The sequence below is a fragment of the Phoca vitulina genome, unplaced genomic scaffold (assembly GCF_004348235.1).
Source record: "Phoca vitulina isolate PV1807 unplaced genomic scaffold, GSC_HSeal_1.0 scaffold21, whole genome shotgun sequence".
NCBI classification, from domain to species: domain Eukaryota; kingdom Metazoa; phylum Chordata; class Mammalia; order Carnivora; family Phocidae; genus Phoca; species Phoca vitulina.
This window is the reverse complement of record NW_022589724.1, coordinates 24,068,891-24,091,750: the sequence shown is the minus strand read 5'-3', so window position 1 is coordinate 24,091,750 and position 22,860 is coordinate 24,068,891. Positions and strand designations below refer to the sequence as shown.

At 38.5% G+C, this 22,860-nt stretch overlaps 1 protein-coding gene across 6 annotated transcripts in view; it reads left to right on the top strand.

The window, feature by feature from the left end:
- The window catches only part of MAPKAP1 (MAPK associated protein 1), a 236,231-nt gene that overhangs the window by 31,760 nt on the left and 181,611 nt on the right, over positions 1-22,860 (top strand). For 5 of the 6 annotated variants that reach the window (XM_032418388.1, XM_032418387.1, XM_032418383.1 and 2 more), the window contains one exon: positions 11,165-11,313. Coding sequence is in view for 4 of the 6 variants with exons in the window: in XM_032418387.1 (XP_032274278.1) it covers positions 11,165-11,313 (149 nt within the window). In the remaining 2 variants the exon portion in view is untranslated. Of the gene's footprint in view, positions 1-1,662; positions 1,726-11,164; positions 11,314-22,860 lie in introns of those variants that run through there. The other variant, XM_032418389.1, reaches the window with a different exon arrangement.

Below are 22,860 nucleotides of genomic sequence, written 5' to 3'. Positions count from 1 at the left end.
CCTCCTGGCAGTTCCAACCTAGACTTTCCCTTGCCTGTTAGTGGCCACATTAACAATCTATTTTGCATATACACTAATTCTTTTCCTTTAGCTTAACAAGCATTATGTTGCTGGTATTATTAGCATTTGTAGTTTGTGTTCATATGGTATGTGTAGTAAAAAGCTGACCATATTACATATTTTCAAATCTTCAATCTCAGCAGGAAGAGAAAACTTTAAAAAATATCAAAATAAAATGCTATTGAAGTATTTTCTAATGTTTATCTCATGTGTCCTAGATTTTCTTTTTTCCTCCTTTCAAAGAAATATCTGCACTCTGTCCTCTATGTCTTCCAGCACCTACTACCACCCTGGCACATAATAGATGTCCAATTAATTTTTGTTGACTGACTCCATTGCTACATAATACTTATAAAACTAACAATATTAATGATTATTATATTAACATCAGCACCTATCTAGTGCTGTTCTAAGCACTTTATACACATTACCTCCAATGCAGTGATCTTATAAGGTATAGCTATTGCTGTTGTTAACAGATGAGACAGAGACTCGGAGAGCTTTAACTTGCTAAAGTGATAAGCCCAGAAAGTGATAGTGCAGGAGAGCCATATTTTGTATCTAGCTCTGTCTGCAACTAAAGGCCAATCTCTCTCTGCTAAAGAAACTATATAAAATGGTTATTGCTTTCTCCTGCTGTGGTTGTAAACCCAGGTGTGCTCAGTGGGTATGATTTTCTTAATAATTGCTTCTAAATGACAACTGTGTAGAACCAGAAACCTCATTCACTTCTTACATCTCATTTCTAGGTCTTCCTATAGTTCTCCTTGAATATCTATTTAGTTTTGCTCTTGATACTTTAAAAATCTCTCTAGGCTGGCCTTTTCTGTTGATCTAGTTAATACTTCTCTTTTGTATTTATCACAAACTGAAAACCTTTATATTGTTTATCTTGTCCACTTTCTTCAAATTTTTCATGTATCTAATGCCTTTTCTATTAATCTTTTCTTAATGAATATAGAGCCGTTTATCTAACCTCATCTCTCCAGTTACCCTTTGTTTTGCCTTCTTCACTTCCTTATCTTTTTTTTTTAAAGATTTTATTCATTTATTTGGGAGAGATAATGATAGAGAGAAAGCACGAGAGGGGGGAGGGTCAGAGGGAGAAGCAGACTCCCTGCTGAGCAGGGAGCCGGATGCGGGACTCGATCCCAGGACTCCAGGATCATGACCTGAGCCGAAGGCAGTCCCTTAACCAACTGAGCCACCCAGGCACCCTTCACTTCCTTATCTTAAAACAATTACAAATAAATAGGATGAATAGAGCACCTCACATATAACTGCATTAATCCCCTTTACAATGTGAGTTCTTCAACTTAAATTTTGATACATTTCCCACTTACTCCTTAAAGTCTAATCCACTTTAACTTCTAGTGTTTCACAGAATGTGCTAGAGAAATAAATAGCCTCCTTTTTGCTTTCATTTGGAGCCATACTGTTCATTATTTGTGTATACTTCTCTCTCCCTCAGTTTCCATCCCTCTTATTTCCTTCTCTCACAGATTTCAGTAATTGACCCTGTGATCCTACTGCTGGAAAAGCTCCTTCTTAATATACTTGTCCACTCTTCGAGATGTTGACCTTGAGCCAGGCCAGTGAACCTCATCAATGCACAGAGGAATAGTTTTGAATTCTCTGTTCAGCTGGGTTCCATCATTACCACAGGTTGGCACTCTGGGTGTCCTGAAATGTGTTAGAAAAGTGGAGTCAGCAGTCCAGTAAACATCTACCTGGCAAACTGAGCAGCCACTCTGTTTGCATACATCTCTTAAGCACATACTCTCTTTTGGCAAGAAATGCCACAGTCAGATCCTTTTGATCTTCATTGGGAATTTTGGTTAGGTTATCATTTATTCATTCTCTCATTCTTTTTCTGCTGTTTACATTTTGCTAAAAATCCTTTCATCTGTTTTTCTTATTTTTTATTTTATTCCCTACTAGAAAAGTCATTATTATGAATGTGATGACCTCCCCTGGAATGTTTTTCTACATCCCGTCCATCTTTTAAGATACAACAGAAATGCAGTCTTTTCATAGAAAAGTTGGAAGGGATCTGAGAAGCTGTCTGGTCCATATCCTGAAGTTCTCTATGAACTTACTGAGCCTTATGCCCTGAGATCACATGATAAAGAGAATACCTTAGAGTAAGATCCTTGTAGTATTTTTGTAGCTAGAGCTGCATGGGTAAATGTGAAGGTGGTCATTGGAAGACAGCTTGTCAGGAACAATGTCAAATCAAGCCCTGGTGCATACACACACACACACACACACACACACACACACACACACACATAAATAAAATCTTAAAATGTATTTTAAGTTTATTTTTTATTTATTTATTTTTAAGTAATCTCTACATCCAACATGGGGCTCGAACTCATGACCCCAAGATCAAGAGTTGCGTGCTCTTCTGACAAGCCAGCCCTGTGCCCCAAGCCTCGGTATTTTTAATTTTATTGTTTTGAAATGGTGTTGGTATATTTTTTACAAAATTTATTACTACTCATTCACTGAGTCATTCAACAAGAGTTTCTTCCATACCTTCTGTGTGCATAGTAATTCTATGCTAGGTGCTTGGGGAATACGTGATCCCTGCCCTCAAGAAGTTTGAAGTCTAGTGAGAAGGAAAAGCTATTTACACATGAAGTTAAATAGTAACTCACAAACAATGTAGTGTGTATATCAGTTATTTATGAATATTCCTGAAGTTTTCTTTATGTAACTTCTAGTATTGGTTAAAACAGCAGTTCCCAGATACAGTGACTGTGTAAAAATCAGAAATGCATCCAAAAGTGCATGTTATAATGGCTTCCATATAAATCTGTAGCCCTACCTGTGGAATTCCTAATTCAAAAGATAGAGATCAGGGTCCGTAAATCTATATTTTTCAGAAGCTCCCTGGGTGATTCTTATGACTAACCAGTGCTGGGGATCACGGGCATATAAGTATGCCAGCCCCTAAGTTTACTTCCTCTTCATGCAAATCCAGCAACTTAGCTGTTAATATTTCTATATTATATGTGAGAAAACTGGAACCCAGAGGCTAAGTAACTTTTTCAAGTTACTTACTTAAACAAATAGTAAGTGGCAAAGCCAGAATTCTTCTCCTGGCCAGTCCTACCCCAAAGACTGTAGTCTTTCTACTCTCTCCCATTCTCCCATACTGTTGGCAGAGAGGAGCTGCTTCTGGAGCTTTGGGTATTGAGGAGGCTTTGTGTTCCCTTGTTCCTTTCCTCCTCTGTGTCAGCGATGGCCAGGGTTCAGGAAGGTTGCCAAGACCTCTATATTAAAAGAAAATTTCTTTACAGGAAATCTGAAAGAAAATATAAAAATGAAGATAAGCTACCAATATTCTCACTTTCAGAGGAACTGCTGTTGTTAACATTTTGATGTATTTTTCTAGATTCTATTTATATAGGTATATATATTTTAAAATATTCTAAACATACCTCTTATGATATTTTTTGTATGTACAAATAGTACATAAATGCAATGTTTTGTCTTGTCTCCATATTGTTCCTGCACTTTTACATCTTATTAAGATTATTTCCAGATGTTTTGTATTTTGTGCTATCCTTGTAATTAACATCTTCTTCCGCATAACTTTCTTACTGCTCTTGTGAGGAAATCTATTGTCTTTATATATCTGTTTTGTATCCAGTCAGTCACTCACTGAATCCTTATTAGTTCTAATATGCATTCCCATCTTCCTAATGCTATCGTATGTGCTTTCTCATAAGCCTGATGATAATTAAATTTCTAGGCTATTGTTCTTTCAGTTCTCTGTTTGTTGGGGATTTCCAACTGTTTATATTGGTTAGAACTTTTCAGCTGCAAATGACGTAGAGCAAGTGAAGTTGAAGAGCAGCTTGAAGTTGAGCAACTCAGGAGGTACAGCTGTGCCTTATGAATGGCTTGGAACCAGGAGAAGAGGCTCTCATTACCAGCCCCCGTCTCATTTCTGCTTCTTTGTGCCCATTTGCTCTCTCTTTCCTCCCTCTCTTCTGCCTCCCTATCCCCGCAGCTATTTTTTCTACTTCTCTTCCATAGTTAATCATTTAACAAGGTTTTATTTAGCTCCGAAAATATGCAAGGACAGCTAGGCCCTTGTAGGCCTAGCAGATACAGCAGTGAACAAGACAAAAGTCCCTGCCCTCATGGATCTTGTGGGGGAGATAGAGAGTAAACAAACCCAGTATTGTCACAATGGGATAAGTGGCAAAGCAAAAAATATATTCAGGTAAGGGGGATAAGGAATGCTAGGTAGGGAATTTTGCTATTTTTTATATGGTGATCAGGAAAGGCCTTCATTGGGAAGGTGATGCTTGAGCAGAGTTCTGAAGGAATGAGCCAGGGAGATACTGGAAAATGGGTGTCCTAAGATGAAGGAGAGCGAGGGTTCTGTGAATCAAGTGTGCCTGATGTATCCAAAGAATAGCAAGGAAGGATGTTTATTGACTAGAGTAGAAAAAGAGAAGAGTAGGCTCAGAGAGGTGGTGAGAGAGCTGATCATGGAGGATCTTGTAAGGAACTTAATTTTTACTGGGTAAGGTGATTTGATCGGAGTAGGGATGTGATTGATAAGTTACTTACTCCCCCCCAGGTTAAATTTAAATGTTTTTTTTTTAAAGATTTTATTTATTCATTTGAGACTGAGAGAGAGAGAGAGCATGAGCAGGGAGAGAGGCAGAGGGAGAGGGAGAAGCAGGCTCCCCGTTGAGCCAGGAGCCAGGAGCCCGATGTGGGCTCAATCCCAGGACCCTGGGATCATGACCTGAGCCGAAGGCAGATGCTCAACCATCTGAGCCACCCAGGCGCCCCCCCAGGTTAAATTTAAACAACTTCTTATTATGGAAAATTTCAAACATATACAAAAATAAAGAGTGGTATGATGAACTCCTGTACACTCATCACCCAGCTTCAGCAGTTATCAGCATATGGCCAGCCTTGTGTCTTTTCTCCATTTACCTCCCCTCGCCTCCCCGATTTTTTTTTTAAGATTTTGTTTATTTATTTAGTGAGCACTCAAGCTGGGTGGAGGGGCAGAGGAAGAGGGAGAGAGACAATCTCAAGCCAACTCCACGCTGAGCTCGGAGTCTGTCTTGGGGCTCTATCCCATGACTCCAAGATCACAACCTGAGCTGAAATCAAGAGTCTGATGCTTAACCGACTGAGCCACTCAGGCACGCCCCCCCCCCCCACCAGATTAATTTTAAGCAAATCCCAGCTGTAGTATAATTTCATACCTAAATACTTGTGTATTTTTTAATGCATAAGAAAACTGCAATAGTACTACTCTCCAGAAACTTAGCAGGAATTCTTTGGTATTAACAAACATTTCCCTGTTTGTCTCAAACGTTTCTTTCTTTTTCTTTTGCCAGTTCGTTCAGGTCTAGATCTAAGGTCCACACATTTGGTTGACGTGTTCCATTTCCTTTTTAATCTATAGATTCTCCTTTACTTTTTTTCCTTGTAATTTATTTAAGGAACTGGGTCATTTGTCTTATTGAATTTCCTACATTCTAGATTTTGCTAATTGTATCTCTGTGGTCTCATTTAATATGTTCCTCTGCCCTCTTTATTTCCTGTAAACAGGGGATTGGATCTAAAACTTGCTAAGATTGAAGTTTGATTTTATGATAAGAATATTTTGTATGTGCTGATCTATACTTCATATTGCATCATATCAGGAAATATGGAACGACTTCTTGTCTTTTTTATGATGTTCAGATTGATGGTAGAATTAGGTGTTGTTCACCCATTATTAAGTTACTCCCATCAGCTTTTCTTCTAATGGTTTTAGTGGTCATTGATAGGCTTTACCTAGATGAATTATTTCATTAGGAGTTGCAAAATAGTGATTCTAATTTTATTGGTCTTCATATAAAGAACAACTTTTCCTAATCTATTATTTGGTTATTCTCAGATATAGTCCCTACAAGAAAGACAGGATAAATGCTTGATTCTTACATATTTCCTTCTCCAGATCTGGCCAGAATTAGCCATTTGTTTAGAGAGTCTTGATTCTTTTTTAGTGATAAATGGCATTGAAAGACCAAAACTTGAACTCTAGAGGTGCTCACTGGGTTGGTTTTGTTCCTTGTAGGCCTTTCAGTGGATAGAGCTCAGAAAAAGATAAATTTAAGAGGAAATACATTATGAGTTAATGCTGAAAATTCCTATTTGAATTTAGGATTATAGAGTGTTTACTTTGATTTTATGTTTATGTATCTTTTCTCTTATGCTGAAAATCTTGGTTCCAGAATAGAAATATCACCATGATTACTAACACTGTGATTACTAAAAACAGTTTAAGATTTTTTTTTTTTTTTTGCCCTTTTGATATGTTCCATTAGGGAATGTACAGTCAAATTGCTTTGTGATAAAGTTACTTAAAATAATTTCTCTCTTTGTAGTTAAATGCCAACTCAATATTACACTTAGGTTTGTTCATTTCATTTTGCTTTTATTTTTAGAGATTGCACTTCTGATTTTCTTTAATAACTATATAAAACATTTATGTGATTCCAAAGTTGAATACATAAAACAAGGTAAAATCAGAGAAATCTAGTTTCAATTCCTGTCTCTTCTACTCTTCTTATAGTCTATTTATTTTATTATATATATGTGTGTGTGTATATATATAAATATATATATTTTTTTGAGAGAGAGAGAGAAAGAAGGGGTGGGGGGCATTCCTCTAATAATGTACAGAGTGTTATTTCCCCATAGCCATAAACTTTTAGATTTTTGCCAATCTCATAGATATGTAATGGTATCTCAGCATAGTTTTAATTTGCATATCCCTTATTATAAATGTGGTTGAGCATCTTTCCATTTGTTAAGAGCCATTTGAATATCTTTTTCTGTGGACATTTCATATTTCTTTTCCATTTTTCCATAGAGTTGTTGTTCAGTGTCTTCTCTACTTTCAGAATCTTTATATAGTAGGAATATTAACCTTTCTTCTTTCCTAGTTTATCATTTTTCTTTTTACATGGCTAATTTTTTCCTACACAAAAATGTTTTAATTTTATGTGGTCAAATTGATCAGTTTTCTTCTTATTGTGATGTTTATAACCTAACATTTTATTTTATTTATTTATTTTTTAAAGATTTTATTTATTTATTTGACAGAGACACAGCGAGAGAGGGAACACAACAGGGGGAGTGGGAGAGCCGAGCAGGGAGCCTGATGCAGGGCTCGATCCCAGGACCCCGGGATCATGACCTGAGCCGAAGGCAGTCGCTTAATGACTGAGCCACCCAGGCGCCCTATAACCTAACATTTTAAAAGACTCCTGTTGGCTGCTATGTTGGGAGGAGACTGGCAGGAGTAGGCCAAGGGGGCAAGGGCCAAAACAAGAAGATCAGTTTGAAGGTGGTGGTAATAATCCAGCGTTGGTAGCTGTGAAAGTGGTTCTGGTTCTATTCTGAAATTTTTATTGATGGACAGGATGTTGGATGTGAGAGAAAGAGAAGAGGGGAGATGACTCCTAAGTTTTGGGCCTAACATGATTCAGTTGCCATTAACTAAGAAGGAGAGGCCTGTGGGAGCGGCAGATTTAGGGGAAGATAGAGTTTGGTTATGGATATGTAAACTTTGAGATACCTATTGGACATCCAAGTGGAGGCATCAAATAGAAAGTTGAATGTGTGAGTCTGTAATTTCAGGGAGTGTGTAGGTCTGCGAATAATTATTTGGGAGCTATCAGCATGTAGAGGATATTTATTTAGGTTTTCCCTTTTTATTTATTTTTATTGAGGTATGCTTTCTATATTCTGAAATGTACAGATATTAAGTTCAATGACTTGTGACAAACATATACACCTGTGTAATCCCAATCAAGTATAGAGCATTTGTGTACCCCAGAAAGTTCCCTTGTACCTCTTTCTAGTCAGGCTACTGCCCAGAGGCAGCTGTTGTTCTGATTTATATTACCACAACTTAGTTTCTCCTCAAGTTGATAATATTTAGGACAGAAGGCTGGATGAAATCACCAAGGGTGTGAATGTAGATAGAGAAAAGAAAAGGTCCAAATACTATGACTTGGGGAATGCCAAAGATTTGAGGGGAAAATGAGGAATTGGCAAGGAAACTAAGAAAGAGTAACCTGAAAGATAGCATGAACACCAGATGGAATGGAGTCCTGGAAACCAAGTGAAAAAGCTATTTCAAAAAGGAGTGAGGGCGCCTAGGTGGCTCAGTCCTTAAGCGTCTGCCTTCAGCTCAGGTCATGATCCCAGGGTCCTGGGATCAAGTCCTGCATCAGGCTCCCCATTCAGCGGGGAGTCTGCTTCTCCCTCTCCCTCTGCCTGCCGCTCTGCCTACTTGTGCTCTCTCTATCTCTCTGTCAAATAAGTAAAATCTTAAAAAAAAAAAAAAAAAAAGGACTGAGTTGATGAACTGTTTCAAATGCTGTCACAAGCTCTTGAAAGATGAGGATTCAAAATTTACCAATAGATTTAGCAACAAGAGGATCATTGGTGACCTCAAAAACTGCTTTCGTGGAGTGGTGGGGCCTGAGGGCCTGATTGGAGTGGGTTTGAGGGAATGGGAGGAGAGGAACTGGACAGCAAGAACATAGACAGTCATTTTGAGGAGCAGAAAAATGGTGTAGTAACTAGAAGGGAGTATAAGATCGAAAGAGGGTTTATTTTTATTTATTTATTTATTTAGAAAGATTTATTTATTTGAGAGAGAGTGCCTACATGCAAGCAGGGGAGGGGCAAAGGGAGAGAATCCTCAAACAGACCCCCGCCAGCACAGAGCCCAACATGGGGCTCGATCCCAGGACCCTGAGATCATGACCTGAGCCCAAACTGAGTCAGATGCTCAACCGACTGAGCCACCCAGGTGCCCCCCTCCCGTTTTTCTTTAAATGAGCAGTATTTCAGTATCTTTGTGTGCTCATGCAACTAATCCAGTAAGAGGGAAAGCTGAAAATGGGAGAGAATTGCTTGAGTGATGCCCTTGAGTCAGCAAGAAGTCAGCCCCTGGGGGCGCCTGGGTGGCTCAGTCGTTAAGCGTCTGCCTTCCGCTCAGATCATGATCCCAGCGTCCTGGGATCGAGCCCCACATCGGGCTCCCCGCTCAGCGGGAAGCCAGCTTCTCCCTCTCCCCCTTCCCCTGCTTGTGTTACTGTTCTCGCTATCTCTCTCTCTGTCAAATAAATAAATAAAATCTTAAAAAAAAAAAAAAGTCAGCCCCTGAATGCACAAAGGAGGTGCTGGTCTGAGGTAGGGGCCTAGGCAGTTCATCCATGGTAGTAGGAAGGAAGGCAGGTAGAGGTGTAGGTGAGAACATGCAAAAGGTCTCCTTTGGTTGTTTCTACTTTTCTGTGACACAGGAGGAAGGAAGAAAGGGAGGGAGGAGAAGGGAGGGAAATGGAGGGGAGGGGACAGAGGAAAGAAATGTCAGAGGTTGAGGAAAGAGGTCTAAGTTTGAATTAGTGTGAGAATGGAATTGTTAATATATCATCACTTCACCCCCAAGCTTACTGATAACAGTTGTGTAACTTTGATAAGTTACTTATGTTTGCTACACCTCAGTTTGTTCATGGAGTAGTAACCCATCTCTTAAGACCATTGTGAGGACAAGTTGAGGCAACACCTCGCATTGTTCCCGACCCATAGTAGGTATTTAATAAAGGGTTATTCCTTTCCAAAGTGTAGCAATAAAACTGTTAATAGATTATGTGCAGAATAATACTTGTAATCTAAAATACCATGTAATCTAAAACTTTTTCAAATGTGCATTTAACATCTGTTGAACTTACATATTCAGATTCTGGAATTGGATAGTCAGGTGCCACATTTTAAAAGCGAATTAGATCCTTTTCTCCTGGTTTGCCACTTACATTTATAGGGACTCATTGGATAAATTTGTCCCACTAGTTTGTTGAAAAGATGGTTTTAGTTACATTTTTTAAAAGTTCTAAGTCACTATTTCAGAGTTCTGTTTGATCTCTCTAAGTTCAGTTTGGCTGTGCTCAAAAATGGAATGGGGTTGGACCTATTCGTTGCAGGTTTTAAGATCTAGGATTGATTGATTTTAAAATTTAAGTATGGAAATTTTCTAATATTTACAAAACTGAAAAGTGTAATAAATCTCCATGTACTTATCTAGCTACCACCTTAAATGATATTCAGATTAATATGGACACTTAAATGATCTTTGAGAAGATATGGAACTAACTTGTCTTGATTCACTAATGAGTAAGAGTTAAAGATTCTGATTTAATAATAATTTAATTTGAATTCCTTCAATCATTATTTTATTCATTGATTCATGCAACAAAATTTATTGAGGGTCAGCTTTGTTCATCAGTGCCTTATGGCTAAGAGCCTTGCCTGATTGCAAATATCAGCTCTGCTACTTACTGCCTTATGGCTAAGAGCCTTGCCTGATTGCAAATATCAGCTCTGCTACTTACTTAATCAGAGTATTCTAAGCTTCAGTTTCCACCCTGGCAAAATTAAGATAATACTAGTATCTACCTCATAAGGCTTGTTAGGAGGAGTAATTGAGATACATTGGCTTGCTCAGTAAATGTTAGCTGCTGTTATTATAAATATCATTTCTCCTTTTCCTCCTCGTCTTTGTCTGCCAGAGTTTGTGCTAGGTGTCGTTGGAGAGTATGAGAGGATTAATACATAGACCTTCACCTTGAACTAAAATTCCAAAATCCCACAGTATTAGAGCCAGGGGAGATTTTTAAGATTCTCTAGTTCGGCAAGCCCAGAGAGCTTTAGTGAATTGTCCAGTATCACAGCATCTCTTAGAGGCAGAGCCAGGCCAAAGCTCAGGTCCTTTAGCTGTGAATGCTCTTGTTACAGAATGGCTGCTCTGTTGGTTTGACTCTGCCCCACTCCTTAAACCCCAGTCCTTCTAAACTGACAGTCCTGACCTGACTGTTTTCCAGGACTCTCTGCCTTTTCAGTGTGCAAAATCAAAGTACATGTGAGGCTTTTTGCACATATCAGACCTGAATATGCCCTGGACACTCTCCGTAAGATTCCAAGGAAGACTTGATAGGGAAGGTAGACAGGCGGTGTCTCTGTGTAATTACAAAGATGTTTTTATCTTCCTCTTGTATCACAGCCCAGGAGTTAAAGTCACTGTTTGAAAAAAAGTCCCTCAAAGAGAAACCTCCAAGTTCTGGAAGGCAGTCAATATTATCTGTACGACTAGAGCAGTGCCCTCTGCAGCTGAATAACCCGTTTAACGAGTATTCCAAGTTTGATGGCAAGGTAAGTAAAAATAAAACTTTGTCTTTTTAAATAAAACCTCAGTTGAGTGGAATTGTTTTTGTTAGTGTTGTTATTATTAGATTTAAGGTTTCAAAAACGACTCAAAGTAATTATAGAATGTCGTTCACACTTCTATGACCGAGGATGTAAAAAGGTCTGAATTTGGGCTTAATACTGTTTCCACAGCAGTATGTTTGGGGGATTAAAACAAAAACAGTCTTGAGATATTTGGACATGTATTTTTTCCCCGTTTCATCTTCCAAGTATACTTGAGGATTTGGGTTGGTTGGGTTGTGGTTAATCAAGGCCTGATTGTGTTGGGAAAGCTTTGAAAGTGGTTCCGGGGAGGCAGTTTGCATTGTTTTGGTCTGATTCTTTATTATAACTGTAGAAATTGTTGAGGTTAGAGCTTCATTTCAGAATTCTAGGCCGTTGTTTTTATGTCAGTATTTCATGGTTGGGAATCTTGTTTGACACTCGTTATGCAGGATGACTTAATTTTTTTGTTTGTTCTAGTAATTTGCAGTTTAAAAATTAAAACGTGTCTATTTTCCTTTTAGAAAAATGGCCACTGTTCTAGGCTGAGGATGGTTGCACTTGCAGCACCCTCTCTCCCGACATTCCCTGCCTTCTGTGTCTCTGCACGGAGCTGAGCTGGGCTTCTTTCAGGAGACAGTAGCAGTTGATTTTTATATTTATTGCCATTATATTTGCTGTCTGGCAGTGGCTTGGGGGTGCTCAGTGATGGCTTGTTGCCTGGAGGGGTTGTGTACAATTTGTCTTATTTTAACACCACTGCAATTAATAAGCATACAGGCTCTTTGCTTATGTTTGCATTTTTTTATATTCAACTTCTGGTTATGTGCTGGTTCTGTCAGTTGTCATCTTTGAGCAAGGAGATGTTTTCTCTTTGAAACACTTTTACCTCATAAGGTTCAGCATGTTTCCATATGTTTAAGGAAGCTTATATGGCCATGGGCAACTGAGGTTATTGATGTTGGTGGGAAAGGAAAGCCAAGAACTAGAAACAAGATGTATAAGTTACATAAAGATACTAATTTGCTCAGGAGTTGCCCCCCCAAAAATCTAAAAGGACTTTTAGTAAATGAGAGATTGTATTATAAAGCTTCTCTTTAGCCTGCCCCTACCAGGACTCCTGTTTCTTCTTGTGGAATGTAGCGAAGAGAAGGAAGGGTCCCCCTAGGGGACAATAATGTCAGTCTCTGGAAAATGGAGAGTTGGACTGTAGGATTTGTTTTTTAAATACTACAGTTGATTCATTTAGATATGTTTGTGAGCGTTATTATTGGAATTAGGTTACATGGCTGGAATTTATTTGCTTCCGTTGTCTGATACCATCTCATTGTTTGAGGACATAATTGCTGGAATAATTACTATGTAAAAATACTTTGATGCCAACAAAATAGCACAGATCTTTTAAAATATTATGTCCTAGAATTCTTATTATACCATTAGATTTTATTTTATAAATTGCTTAGCTTTGGATTTGACAGAAAGTTATAAAGTGTCCTTGGTATGTATCTAACTTTTGAAGTGCCAAGGAGAAATTAAAAAAAAAAAGTGTGAAGAAGCCATTTCCTCAGTCACAAAAGGAATTATTTTTACTAGATGTGGTTATACTTAAGGCTCTCCATGCTTTTGTCATATCAAATCTATTTGTAATCAGCAAAGGATATGTGCATGGAGCAGTCACCATTACACTTGGATTAAGAAAGATTTATATATCGATAAGTCTATCCCATGATGTGATGCTGTTTTATTATTATCCTCCATATTACAAATGCTAAAATACAATTAAACTCTTGTTCTCATCTATTATTTAATATTGATGCGTTTGGCAGATATGTAATGAAAGTGGCTAATATTTGAAGGATATTGTACTGTACATATTAAATTAGTCTTTCTTTATCTTTGTGAAATGCATCAATATGATATTCAATGACATCTCAATGATTAATAGAGAATTATACTTGAGTCAAGCCTTTTTGTAACCTAGAAATTAAAATGACTATTCAAATAACACCTCAAAATGATCAAATTAGCATTTTGTGATTGCATAATAATGGGATTGTAGTAGTTATAACAGCACCATGGCTGCCTCTAGAGTTAAGATCATGTCAACCCCTTGATAATAAAGTCTTTTCTGTGAGAGTCGACTTTAATAATTTCCAGATTGATTCTTCCCTTAAATCATTTGACGTTCAGCACTAAATTTTTGTTACTGTTGTAACTTAAAATTATTTTATTTTTATTCAGCTCATATTTAAGAAGTGAAATGAGTGACCTATTTTAATGATTCACCATCTTGTCACTGAACTCCATGCTTTTTGCCTCAAGTATAAGGGTTTTTCATGGACTTTGATAGTCCCTTTTTTTTTTCCTGCAAAGGTTTGTTAAAGCCACTAAAATATGTATGGAGTTTTCCCGTACAAATATTCACAGTGCTTTTCTTGGGAATAACGCTTGCCTTATTTACATAATTAACTGAGTTGCTTAGGTCTCTTGGGCAAATGATACATAATTGGGGAGAGAAGGGGACAGGGAAGAGTTTGGGGTCTAATTAAATATGCTAAAAAACTACTTAATTATGTATTTCCTCAAGAGACTGACTGCTGTGAAATCCTCAAGATTAAACGTTAGATTTGAAAAAAGGTTTTTGTTTTTGGTATGGCTTTACAATTACATTGTAGGTAAGCCAGCATATCTAGTGTCTTTAATGGTTTGTGCAAACTGGATTGTTGTTGGTTTTAGTGATTCTAAGGGTAAGCATCTTTTAGCTATTGTGCTAAATTAAAGCGAATACTTTCAAATAATTTGTGGTTCCTGTAGCAGGTTAATAATTTCATTTTTAAAAATAATGGTTGATTAATAATTTCTTAGAGACATACAGTTGAGAGGGAAAGGTTGTGCTTAGGCATGTGCTTTGTTGTAATTTCAACAGTTTTTTGGATTTGGTTTATTATTATGTTTATATTATCTCTTTGGTAAATTGGCAATGCTATCTGTGGCCTGTTTTAGATTCAGTAACTCTGTTTACTGATCATTTGAAAAAAGTCAGAAAGAGATTGCAAGTGGTTTTAGGGAATGCTTGGTCACACAAGGCAAAACCAGGCTCAGCCATCTGCCTGCATTTTTTGGGCGTGTTGAAAACAGGACCTCAAATAGCCTAATTAACAAAATCTCTGTTCTAGAGATTGAAATAATCCGAAAACTTCTTGTGACAGTCCTTCTGATTTCACTGTATGTGGGAGTTGGGTGTGACAAGGAGTTGCTTTGAGGTGATGAGGGAGTGGGCTCTACTGCTAAGTGAACACTCACTCAGTACTTAAATTTAAGTATCCCCGAATGTGTGGCTTTCTGCCCAGTCTTTCTACCTGTTTCAAGTGAGGTCATGTTTTTGCAAGTATCTAACCCTTTCCATTCCATGCCTTATCACTTAACTTGAGAAACTTGCTAGTACATCACCACTATTCTGGTTAAACTGAGTTTGCAAATATTATCATCATTAGTAGACCGTTCGAATTTTATTTTATTTTCTTTATTTATTTCAAAAAAGATTTTATTTATTTACTTGAGAGAGAGAGCAGGTGAGAGAGAGAGCACGAGTGTGGGGGCAGAGGGAGAGGGAGAAGCAGACTCCCTGCTGAGCAGGGAGTCCAACTCGGGGCTCAGTCCCAGGACCCTGGGATCATGACCTGAGCCGAAGGCAGACACTTAACCGACTGGGACACCCAGGCGCCCCTTATTTTATTTTTTAAAGTAGGCTCCACGCCCAGCTTGGAGCCTGGTGCAGGGCTTGAACTCACAACCCTGAGATCAAGACCTGCGCTGAGATCAAGAGTCAGCAGCTTAACTGACTGAGCCATCCAGGCACCCCCATTAGAATTTTAAATACCCATTTCCTGTCAGTAGAGTTACTAACAAAGAAATGATATTGATTATCTGTTGTGACATCTTGGTCAGGTTCTCCATCTCTCCAAACCTCAGTTTCTTTACCTATTAAAGAAATGAGAGTTCCTTCCTCACAAGGCTGATGAGACCATCAAATAGGATAATAGTAGGATAGAGCACCTAGCACAATGAGAAGCAGTGTAATTTACTTTGTGACCTATTTTGTATTAAGACCTGAGTTTGAATCCTGACTCTACCCCTTAACAGTGTGACCTCAGGCTAGTTACTTAACCTCATGAAGCTCCAGTCCTCATATGTGGGTTGAGATGATGATAATATATCTTTCTCATGAGGATTAATTGAGATAAGGTCTGTTTACCAAGACATGTAGCACATAATAGGAAGCACTCAACAAATATCCCACTTCTGCCCCTCTCTGTAAAGGATGAGGGCCAGTGATGCCATCCCTTCTATGTACTTCATTAGATTATTGACAGGATTGAGTGAGAGGAAATGTGTTCTTGAAACCACAAGTTTAGAATAGCATCGTTAAACAAGATGTGCAGCAGACTGGGTGAAGGTCTCTCTGAAGTCCAGCGAGTTCAGTGAGGTTTTGGCCTTTAACTTTAAATAGGAAGATTGAGTCAAGTAATTACTCCTTTTTTTTTTTTTTTTTTTTAAACATCATAGGAGAGGGTAGTTCAGTATTAGTCATTGTTTGGCAGTTTACTAAAATGTTAAATATTTATTTGACTTAGCTAAATTCTACTCTAAATATAAGGAGAATGTTTGCCTTAACAAGTGCTTAAAAAAGCAGAACCTGTTCTTGTTCATATAGACAACTGTGACTTTGATTGTGTTAACTTATTAGAAAGTAACCATTTCTCTGTTAGAAACTGTTTTAACCGAAGCTGCAGAGAGCATGGGGGAAGGGATAATTCATGAGTGCTAATTGCTTGGCTGTTAATTTTCATAAGTGTTGATAGAAGCAGTTCCTTAAATTAAACTTTGTTTAAAATGTATCAGGGGAAATATTCCACAATGTCGAGCCTGAAGTGAAAATTAATATGAATGCTGTGGCAATTAACACATACTGGTTAATAGCTTTTAGCAGCATTTTGGGATGATAGTCCTTAAATACATTTTTGCATGCTGCTCTTGTTTCAGCATTGTTCCAGTCTATGTCTGGATAATTATGAACAAATGTTTTCTACAATCATTGGCATTAAATAGCTCTCTTCAAAGAAAGTCACTTAAAAAACTTCACAGAAAAACATGAAGCCTCTGAGAAATGTGGCAAACTCAGAAAAGGTCAGCGAATTGAAATTGTGTTTAAAAAAATTGCCTCAAGAGGAAAATGCTCCTCATTTGAACTTGGAATATTTGCTATTATAATGGCATGGTCCCCTCTAATATGTTAAGTGACTTTAGTTCAGGGTCTCTTTCCGAAAAATTATAATCTGGACTTTATTGCTGGTTATGTTTCTAGACAGCAGCTTTTGCTTAGGGCTGCCTGAGCTGAGGTGTGGTCTTGAGCCTAAGAGCCTTCTGGCTTTTGAGTTTCTTTCTTTCTTTTCCACCCCTTAAGTTGACCAGCCCCCACCCTTCGATAAAATTGCTCCAAGGTTCACTTGCTTAGTGCCCATCCAGAGACAATCTAAGAGTGTTTTGAATTAGGGCATTTTGAATTAGGTTCTGTATGTCCTGCTCTTCCATTTGCTTCTTTTTACATACCTTTTTTTTTTTTTTTTAAGATTTTATTTATTTATCTGAGAGAGAGAGAGCAAGAGAGCACAAGGGGGAGCAGCAGGCTCCCCGCTAGAGGGGAGCCCAACGCGGGGCTTGATCCCAGGACCCTGGGATCTTGACCTGAGCCGAAGGCAGACACTTAACCCACTGAGCTACCCAGGCTCCCCTTTACATACCTTTTTAAAAAAGGAGAGTAAGTCCCAACATCATTTTAGCAGTTATTCCCTCAGCATCTTATCTGTGACTGTATTTTGTTAGTCTTCTTTTTCACATACCAGTTTTTATTAGTCTGTTCTATTTCTTTTTTTTTTAAAGATTTTATTTATTTATTTATTTGAGAGAGAGAGAGAAAAGGGAGAGTGAGCACGAGCAGGGGGGAGAGGGAGAAGCATACTCCCTGCTGAGCAGGGAGCCTCATGTGGGACTCAATCCCAGGACCCTGGGGTCATGACCCAACAGATGCTCAACCCACTAAGCACTCCCAGGTGCCCAGTCTGTTCTATTTCTAAAGGAAGATATTAGATATTTGCTACCTTTTTACACATTATAGTATACTAATAGAAGTACCAAATTCATTATTTTAAAAACATCTTTTAATGAGGTTATTTTCCCCTTACCATTGTATTAGTGCATTTCTCTTCTTGCTGCTTGACATTGTACTGAAAATCCCAAGGAGAGATTTTGGGATTTCTTTCTGGGTGGTATTCAAAATGAATTAAACAGGAATCTTACAATGGAAGACAGTGTTTTCAGCATTTGACTCTGCAGTTAAATTCTGAAGACTGAGTTCTTAAAACTAGCTTACTCCGTTCTGAGCTCTTTCTGTCCAGACCTTGTTTCTGCCAGTCTGTAGGGGCTTCCTCTGATTGTGGAACAATCTTCTAGAAATTCCTGTCAGAGGTAGAATTGACCATTAGTTTTAGAGGCTTTTCAAAGGAAGGCAGAATTTTGCAGTAGGAAGAACATATTTGTCAGGCTTGAATTAGAATACCAGCTTGGCCGTTTACTTGCTGGGTGATATCAGGCAAATCACTTTACCTCTTTTTTTTTAAGATTTATTTATTTATGAGAGAGAGAGAGAGAGCACAAGCAGGAGGGGCAGAGGGAAAGAGAATCCCAAGCTGACTCCACACTGAGCACAGAGCTCGACACGGGGCTCAATCCAAAGACCCTGAGATCATAACCTGAGCCAAAACCAAGAGTTGGATGCCCAACTGACTGTGCCACCCAGGCGCCCCTCACTTTACCTCTTTGAGCCTGTTTTCGTATGTATAAAATGAAGTTAATGTTATCTTTAAATGTTGTCACTAGGATTTAATGAAAATGGGAAATGCATACATAACAAAGTGCCTGGTGCATGGTCAGTGCTGAGAGGTTTATTAGTTTCCTTTCATTTTACCACAGTGCCATTCATTTGCTTCGTATTTAGTGAGGGCCTACTATGTACCAGACACTGTTAAGTAGAATCTGGATTCAGTGGTGAGCAAAAACATAACCTGGTTTCTGACCTCATGGAACTTTTTCTCTTGGCTGGAAGATGTTATATAAACAGTCATCCAACTGAATGCAAAATTGCCATCACAGTATAATCACAACTAATTAATTACTAAGTACCAGGGAGAGATAGTTGGGGCCTTCAGAGTGTTATCATAGGGGCATCTGACCTACTCTAAAGGGTCAGGGATGGTATCCCTGTGAAAGTGACTCTTGATTTGAGAGCTGAAGGATGAGTAAGAGCTAAGTAGGTGAAGGGGGAGGAGAAAGGATGAACAGAGGGCCTGAGGCAAGGGGTAGCTTGGCAGTTTTGAGGAACCGGAAGAAGGGTGTGTCACTGGGGACCCAAGGGTGAGGTACAGTATGGTACAAGGAAAAGCTGCAGGGGCAGGCCATGTAGGTCTGGTGGAATTGTCCTCTTTAAGAATATTGGCAAGCCTTTGACAAGTTTAAATGAGGAGGTAAGGTAATCAGATTTGTGTTTTGAAAAGATCTGAAGGGAATACACCTGAGAAGGGTTTATAAGGCCAGAGAGACCAATCAAGAAACTTTTTGCAGTGGTCCAGTTGGGAGAGATGGTAACTTGGGCTTACTTACTGGTGATGTAGAAGGAATGGATGAATTCAAGAGGTATTTAGTAAGTAAAAGTGGTAGGACTTGATGATGGATTGCATGTTAAGGAATAGGGAGAGAGGGGTTTCAAGGACGATATCCGATCTGATTCTGGCTTGTAGAACTGAATGGATGATGATTTCATCCCTGAATTAGGAAGCACAGAGGGGCGCCTCAGTAGTTCAGTTGGTTAAGTGTCCGACTTTTGATCTCGACTCAGGTCTCAATCTCAGGGTCGTGAGTTCCAGCCCTGTGTTGGGCTCCATACTGGGTATGGAGCCTATTAAAAAAAAAAAAAAAGGCACTGAAAGAGGGCCAAGGATGAGGCAAGATGTTACCTTCATGAGCTAGTTTGGGCCTGGTGACTGCAGATCACAGCTTCTTACCATGTCCTTGAAGACACTACACAGTTTTGGTGGGGTGAGGGGTGTGCGGCATACCCTGCTTGTTTGGTTTGTATTTGGGGCCTCTGAGGCTGGGGTCTCTGAGGCGAGAGTGGGCTGGGAGCCAGGAGCCTCTTCTTTGTTCCCACTTCACAGACAGCTTTGGAACTCTGGCTAAGGAATTGCCCTGGAAGTTGGTCACCTCTTCTCTGAAATGGGTTGTACTCTCAGATGCCCAACCCAGCTCACCAGGCTTTTAAGAGGAGAAAATGAGAGAGTAATTTTAGATGAGGCAGATGTCAGATGTCATTTAAGAAAATATATTGATTTTAATTCTTGGAGGTTAGAGGACTAAGAGGTAAAACATGGACATATTTTTATTATAACAAGATTACTGTTGTAGTACTCTCTTCTTCCTAATTAATTACCAGATTAGTAGATGAAATCTGGTTGGGATGTATATCAAGCACTGAGGTTCCAGGAAAAGCCTAGGAGACAGTCCTTGTAGGGGTGGCACGTTGCAATGCTAGGCATGGTGGGATTTTATACTGAGTGTCCTCATATGGGGCACCTTGCTCCGTATAATTTTCAGTAAAGAGATTTCCTTGTCCCTCAAAGTACTAGGCCCTGATTTTACTGTCTTGAAGAGAACTATGCAGAGAAATCAAATGACAGCCTAGGATCACTCAGCTGGACATAGAATCTAAGTGTTCTTATTCTCAGAGATTTTTATTTTCATTCTTAATGACATTCATATTTACATAATGGAAACTCGAGTTCTAGAAAACCACATGGTAGAAAGAACACAGTATGGAATCAAAAGATGTGGGCTTTAGCCCTGGTCATGCCATGGGTCCTGGGACAAGTCACCTCCCATCTCTAAGCCTCAGTTTCTGCCTGTTTAGAATGAGGAACTTAGCTTGGATGACCTCTTGGATTCCTTTTGGCTTTAAGGTTCTGTCATTTTGTGATTGGGGAGGTGATTGTCATCAGTGACATGTAAGTTATACATGGGGAAAACTTGAACTCATGAAGTTTTGATCTTTTACCTGTATGTTGGTACTTTCCTCTTATAATTGATTATAACAAAGCTGGGATGTAGTGAGTGTTACCTCCATTTTACAGCTGAGGACACCGAGGCTCAGAAAGAGAAAGTGATGTGCTCATCGATACCCCACTAGTATGTGGCAGAGCGGGAGTTCAGCTCCCTTTTCCTTATTCCAGTACCACAGCTGTTTTTCCCACACTCTTTTACTCTTTTATGGAGGAAACAAAAAACACTGTTAATAATAGAAAAAATTTTAAATTTAAAAGCAAAAGGATTTTCCCTTTACCAGTGCACTTGAAATCTGACAGACTGTTTTGGATCTTATTGTCAGTTGTGTCTGTTGGGTAAGTTACTGCATCTTGTAAGCCTCAGTTTTCTTACATGTAAAAAAAGAAATGAGACACTGGGGCTGGGGAACGATGCAGTGCTTTATATGTGGAATGTAGTCTATGTCCCACAAATGCTTTTTTATTTCCACTGCCCTTCCTGGTGTGCAGAGTGGATTCATTTGTCTATCCAGCCAAGAAATTATTTTCTAAGCATCTATACTGTACTGGTTCGTGTCAAATGTTTATTACATACAGGCTCTGTGCTATGCACTGATAAAGAAGACAGGACTAACTGCCCTGGAGGATTTGAAGGTAAGAGTGGCCATAGGGCTAACAAGTGGAGGCACCACACTTCACAGTCAGAGTTGTGCCCTGTGCTGGGGACTGTGACAGTGGTCCATGACATCAGGAGCATGAACGACTAACTGTAGGGTAAATGTGATGGGTAGTGTAGTAGAGACCATGGGAGTGTGGAGGCAGCAGTGATATTCATCTAGTTTGTTATCATAGTTGGGTTGTCTGAACTTTGATTATACTAATTCCTAGACAGCAGAGACTTAACTTTTGTCACTCTTATTATGAAGCCCAGCATGGCACTCTCCACATGTAAATGTGGAAGTTTTTTTAAATGGCAGTGATGAATTTCAAATGTCATTACTCTTTGAGGCTTGCAACTACATGGCAGTATCATAAGAGCTGTGTTTTATTAATATCTCCACTCCTTTCTGTTAAATTGAAGTTTTAACACCTAGACAAAGATACATGTAAGAAAGTAAGTTTAGGAAATTTGCAAAATATGCTACTATGCAACCAAAGATTAAATTGATTTGTTATATGTGCATTTAGCTACAATTCATTTTAATTGTCTGTATGAAGTTAAAAAGTATTAGTGTCAGATAAAGATTCATCACCAGAGCGTGATTTAAGGCTGGTGCTGAAGAACGCGGGCATGTGTTCCGGCAGATGTTTGTATAAGGCGCTGTCTTTCCTGACAGCAGTTAAAAAGTATGGTTATAGTAATCAAATTGTGGTGCAGCGACTCAGAGGCTAGGGCCAGATTGAATTAAAATAGATATAAGATTTATGAATAGCAATAGCTGTGATAAAATTTCACTGCCTTCTTCAACAGGAAGGACTTTTTCCACAGTGGAAAGAAGAAAATCTAATAACCACTTTCCTAAAACTGTGGTTTTGCTGACTTTCATTTTCCCTTCCTAATTATGACATCAAAACAATAACTTGCTGGGTTTTTTTCAGCTCTGGTAGCCTTTTTTTCTTTCTGTCTTATTAAGTGCATAGCATTCAAGCAAGGATTTTTTATGATATTGTTTTAGTTTAGAAACAAAATTCATGTAAATCTAGCCTAAAGGATTTAAATGCTTTTTTTATGTAAAGTTTTTATCATTATCACCATAACTGTGTTGTATTGGGTTCCTATTTTGTATCAGGTCCTATAATGGACCCTTGTTACTCCTCACAACATTCTCTATGTGGATATTATTACTGTTGTACAGGTAAGGAAACTAAAGCTTTATAGAAAGAATAAATGATGCCTAGGATTTGAACCCAAATGTTTGAGACTTCACAGCCTCTTTCTTTACTGCCTTATATTAGTTTTTAATTTATTCTTCTGCAAAAATTTATGACACTAAGATCTCTAGTCTTTATTTCCCCAAAGGCTTTGAGGTGGTTCTCAGATTGACACAGGACAAGCATTTCTTTAATATTCATGATGTATGTATTTTAAAATATAATAGAGGACTTCTGTGTACTGTTGATGTGAAGTAAGATGTTGGGAGCCCATTTTTGTTTAAAATTATACCTCCTAACATAGCATTACTTAGTTAACTTTGGGATCAACTTTGTCTTATCACAGTTTTCTCAAAGATTTTCTTTTTTTTTTCTTTTATTATTATTTTTTTTTTTTTTAAGGATTTTATTTATTTATTTATTTGACAGAGAGAGAGAGAGACAGTGAGAGAGGGAACACAAGCGGGGGGAGTGGGAGAGGGAGAAGCAG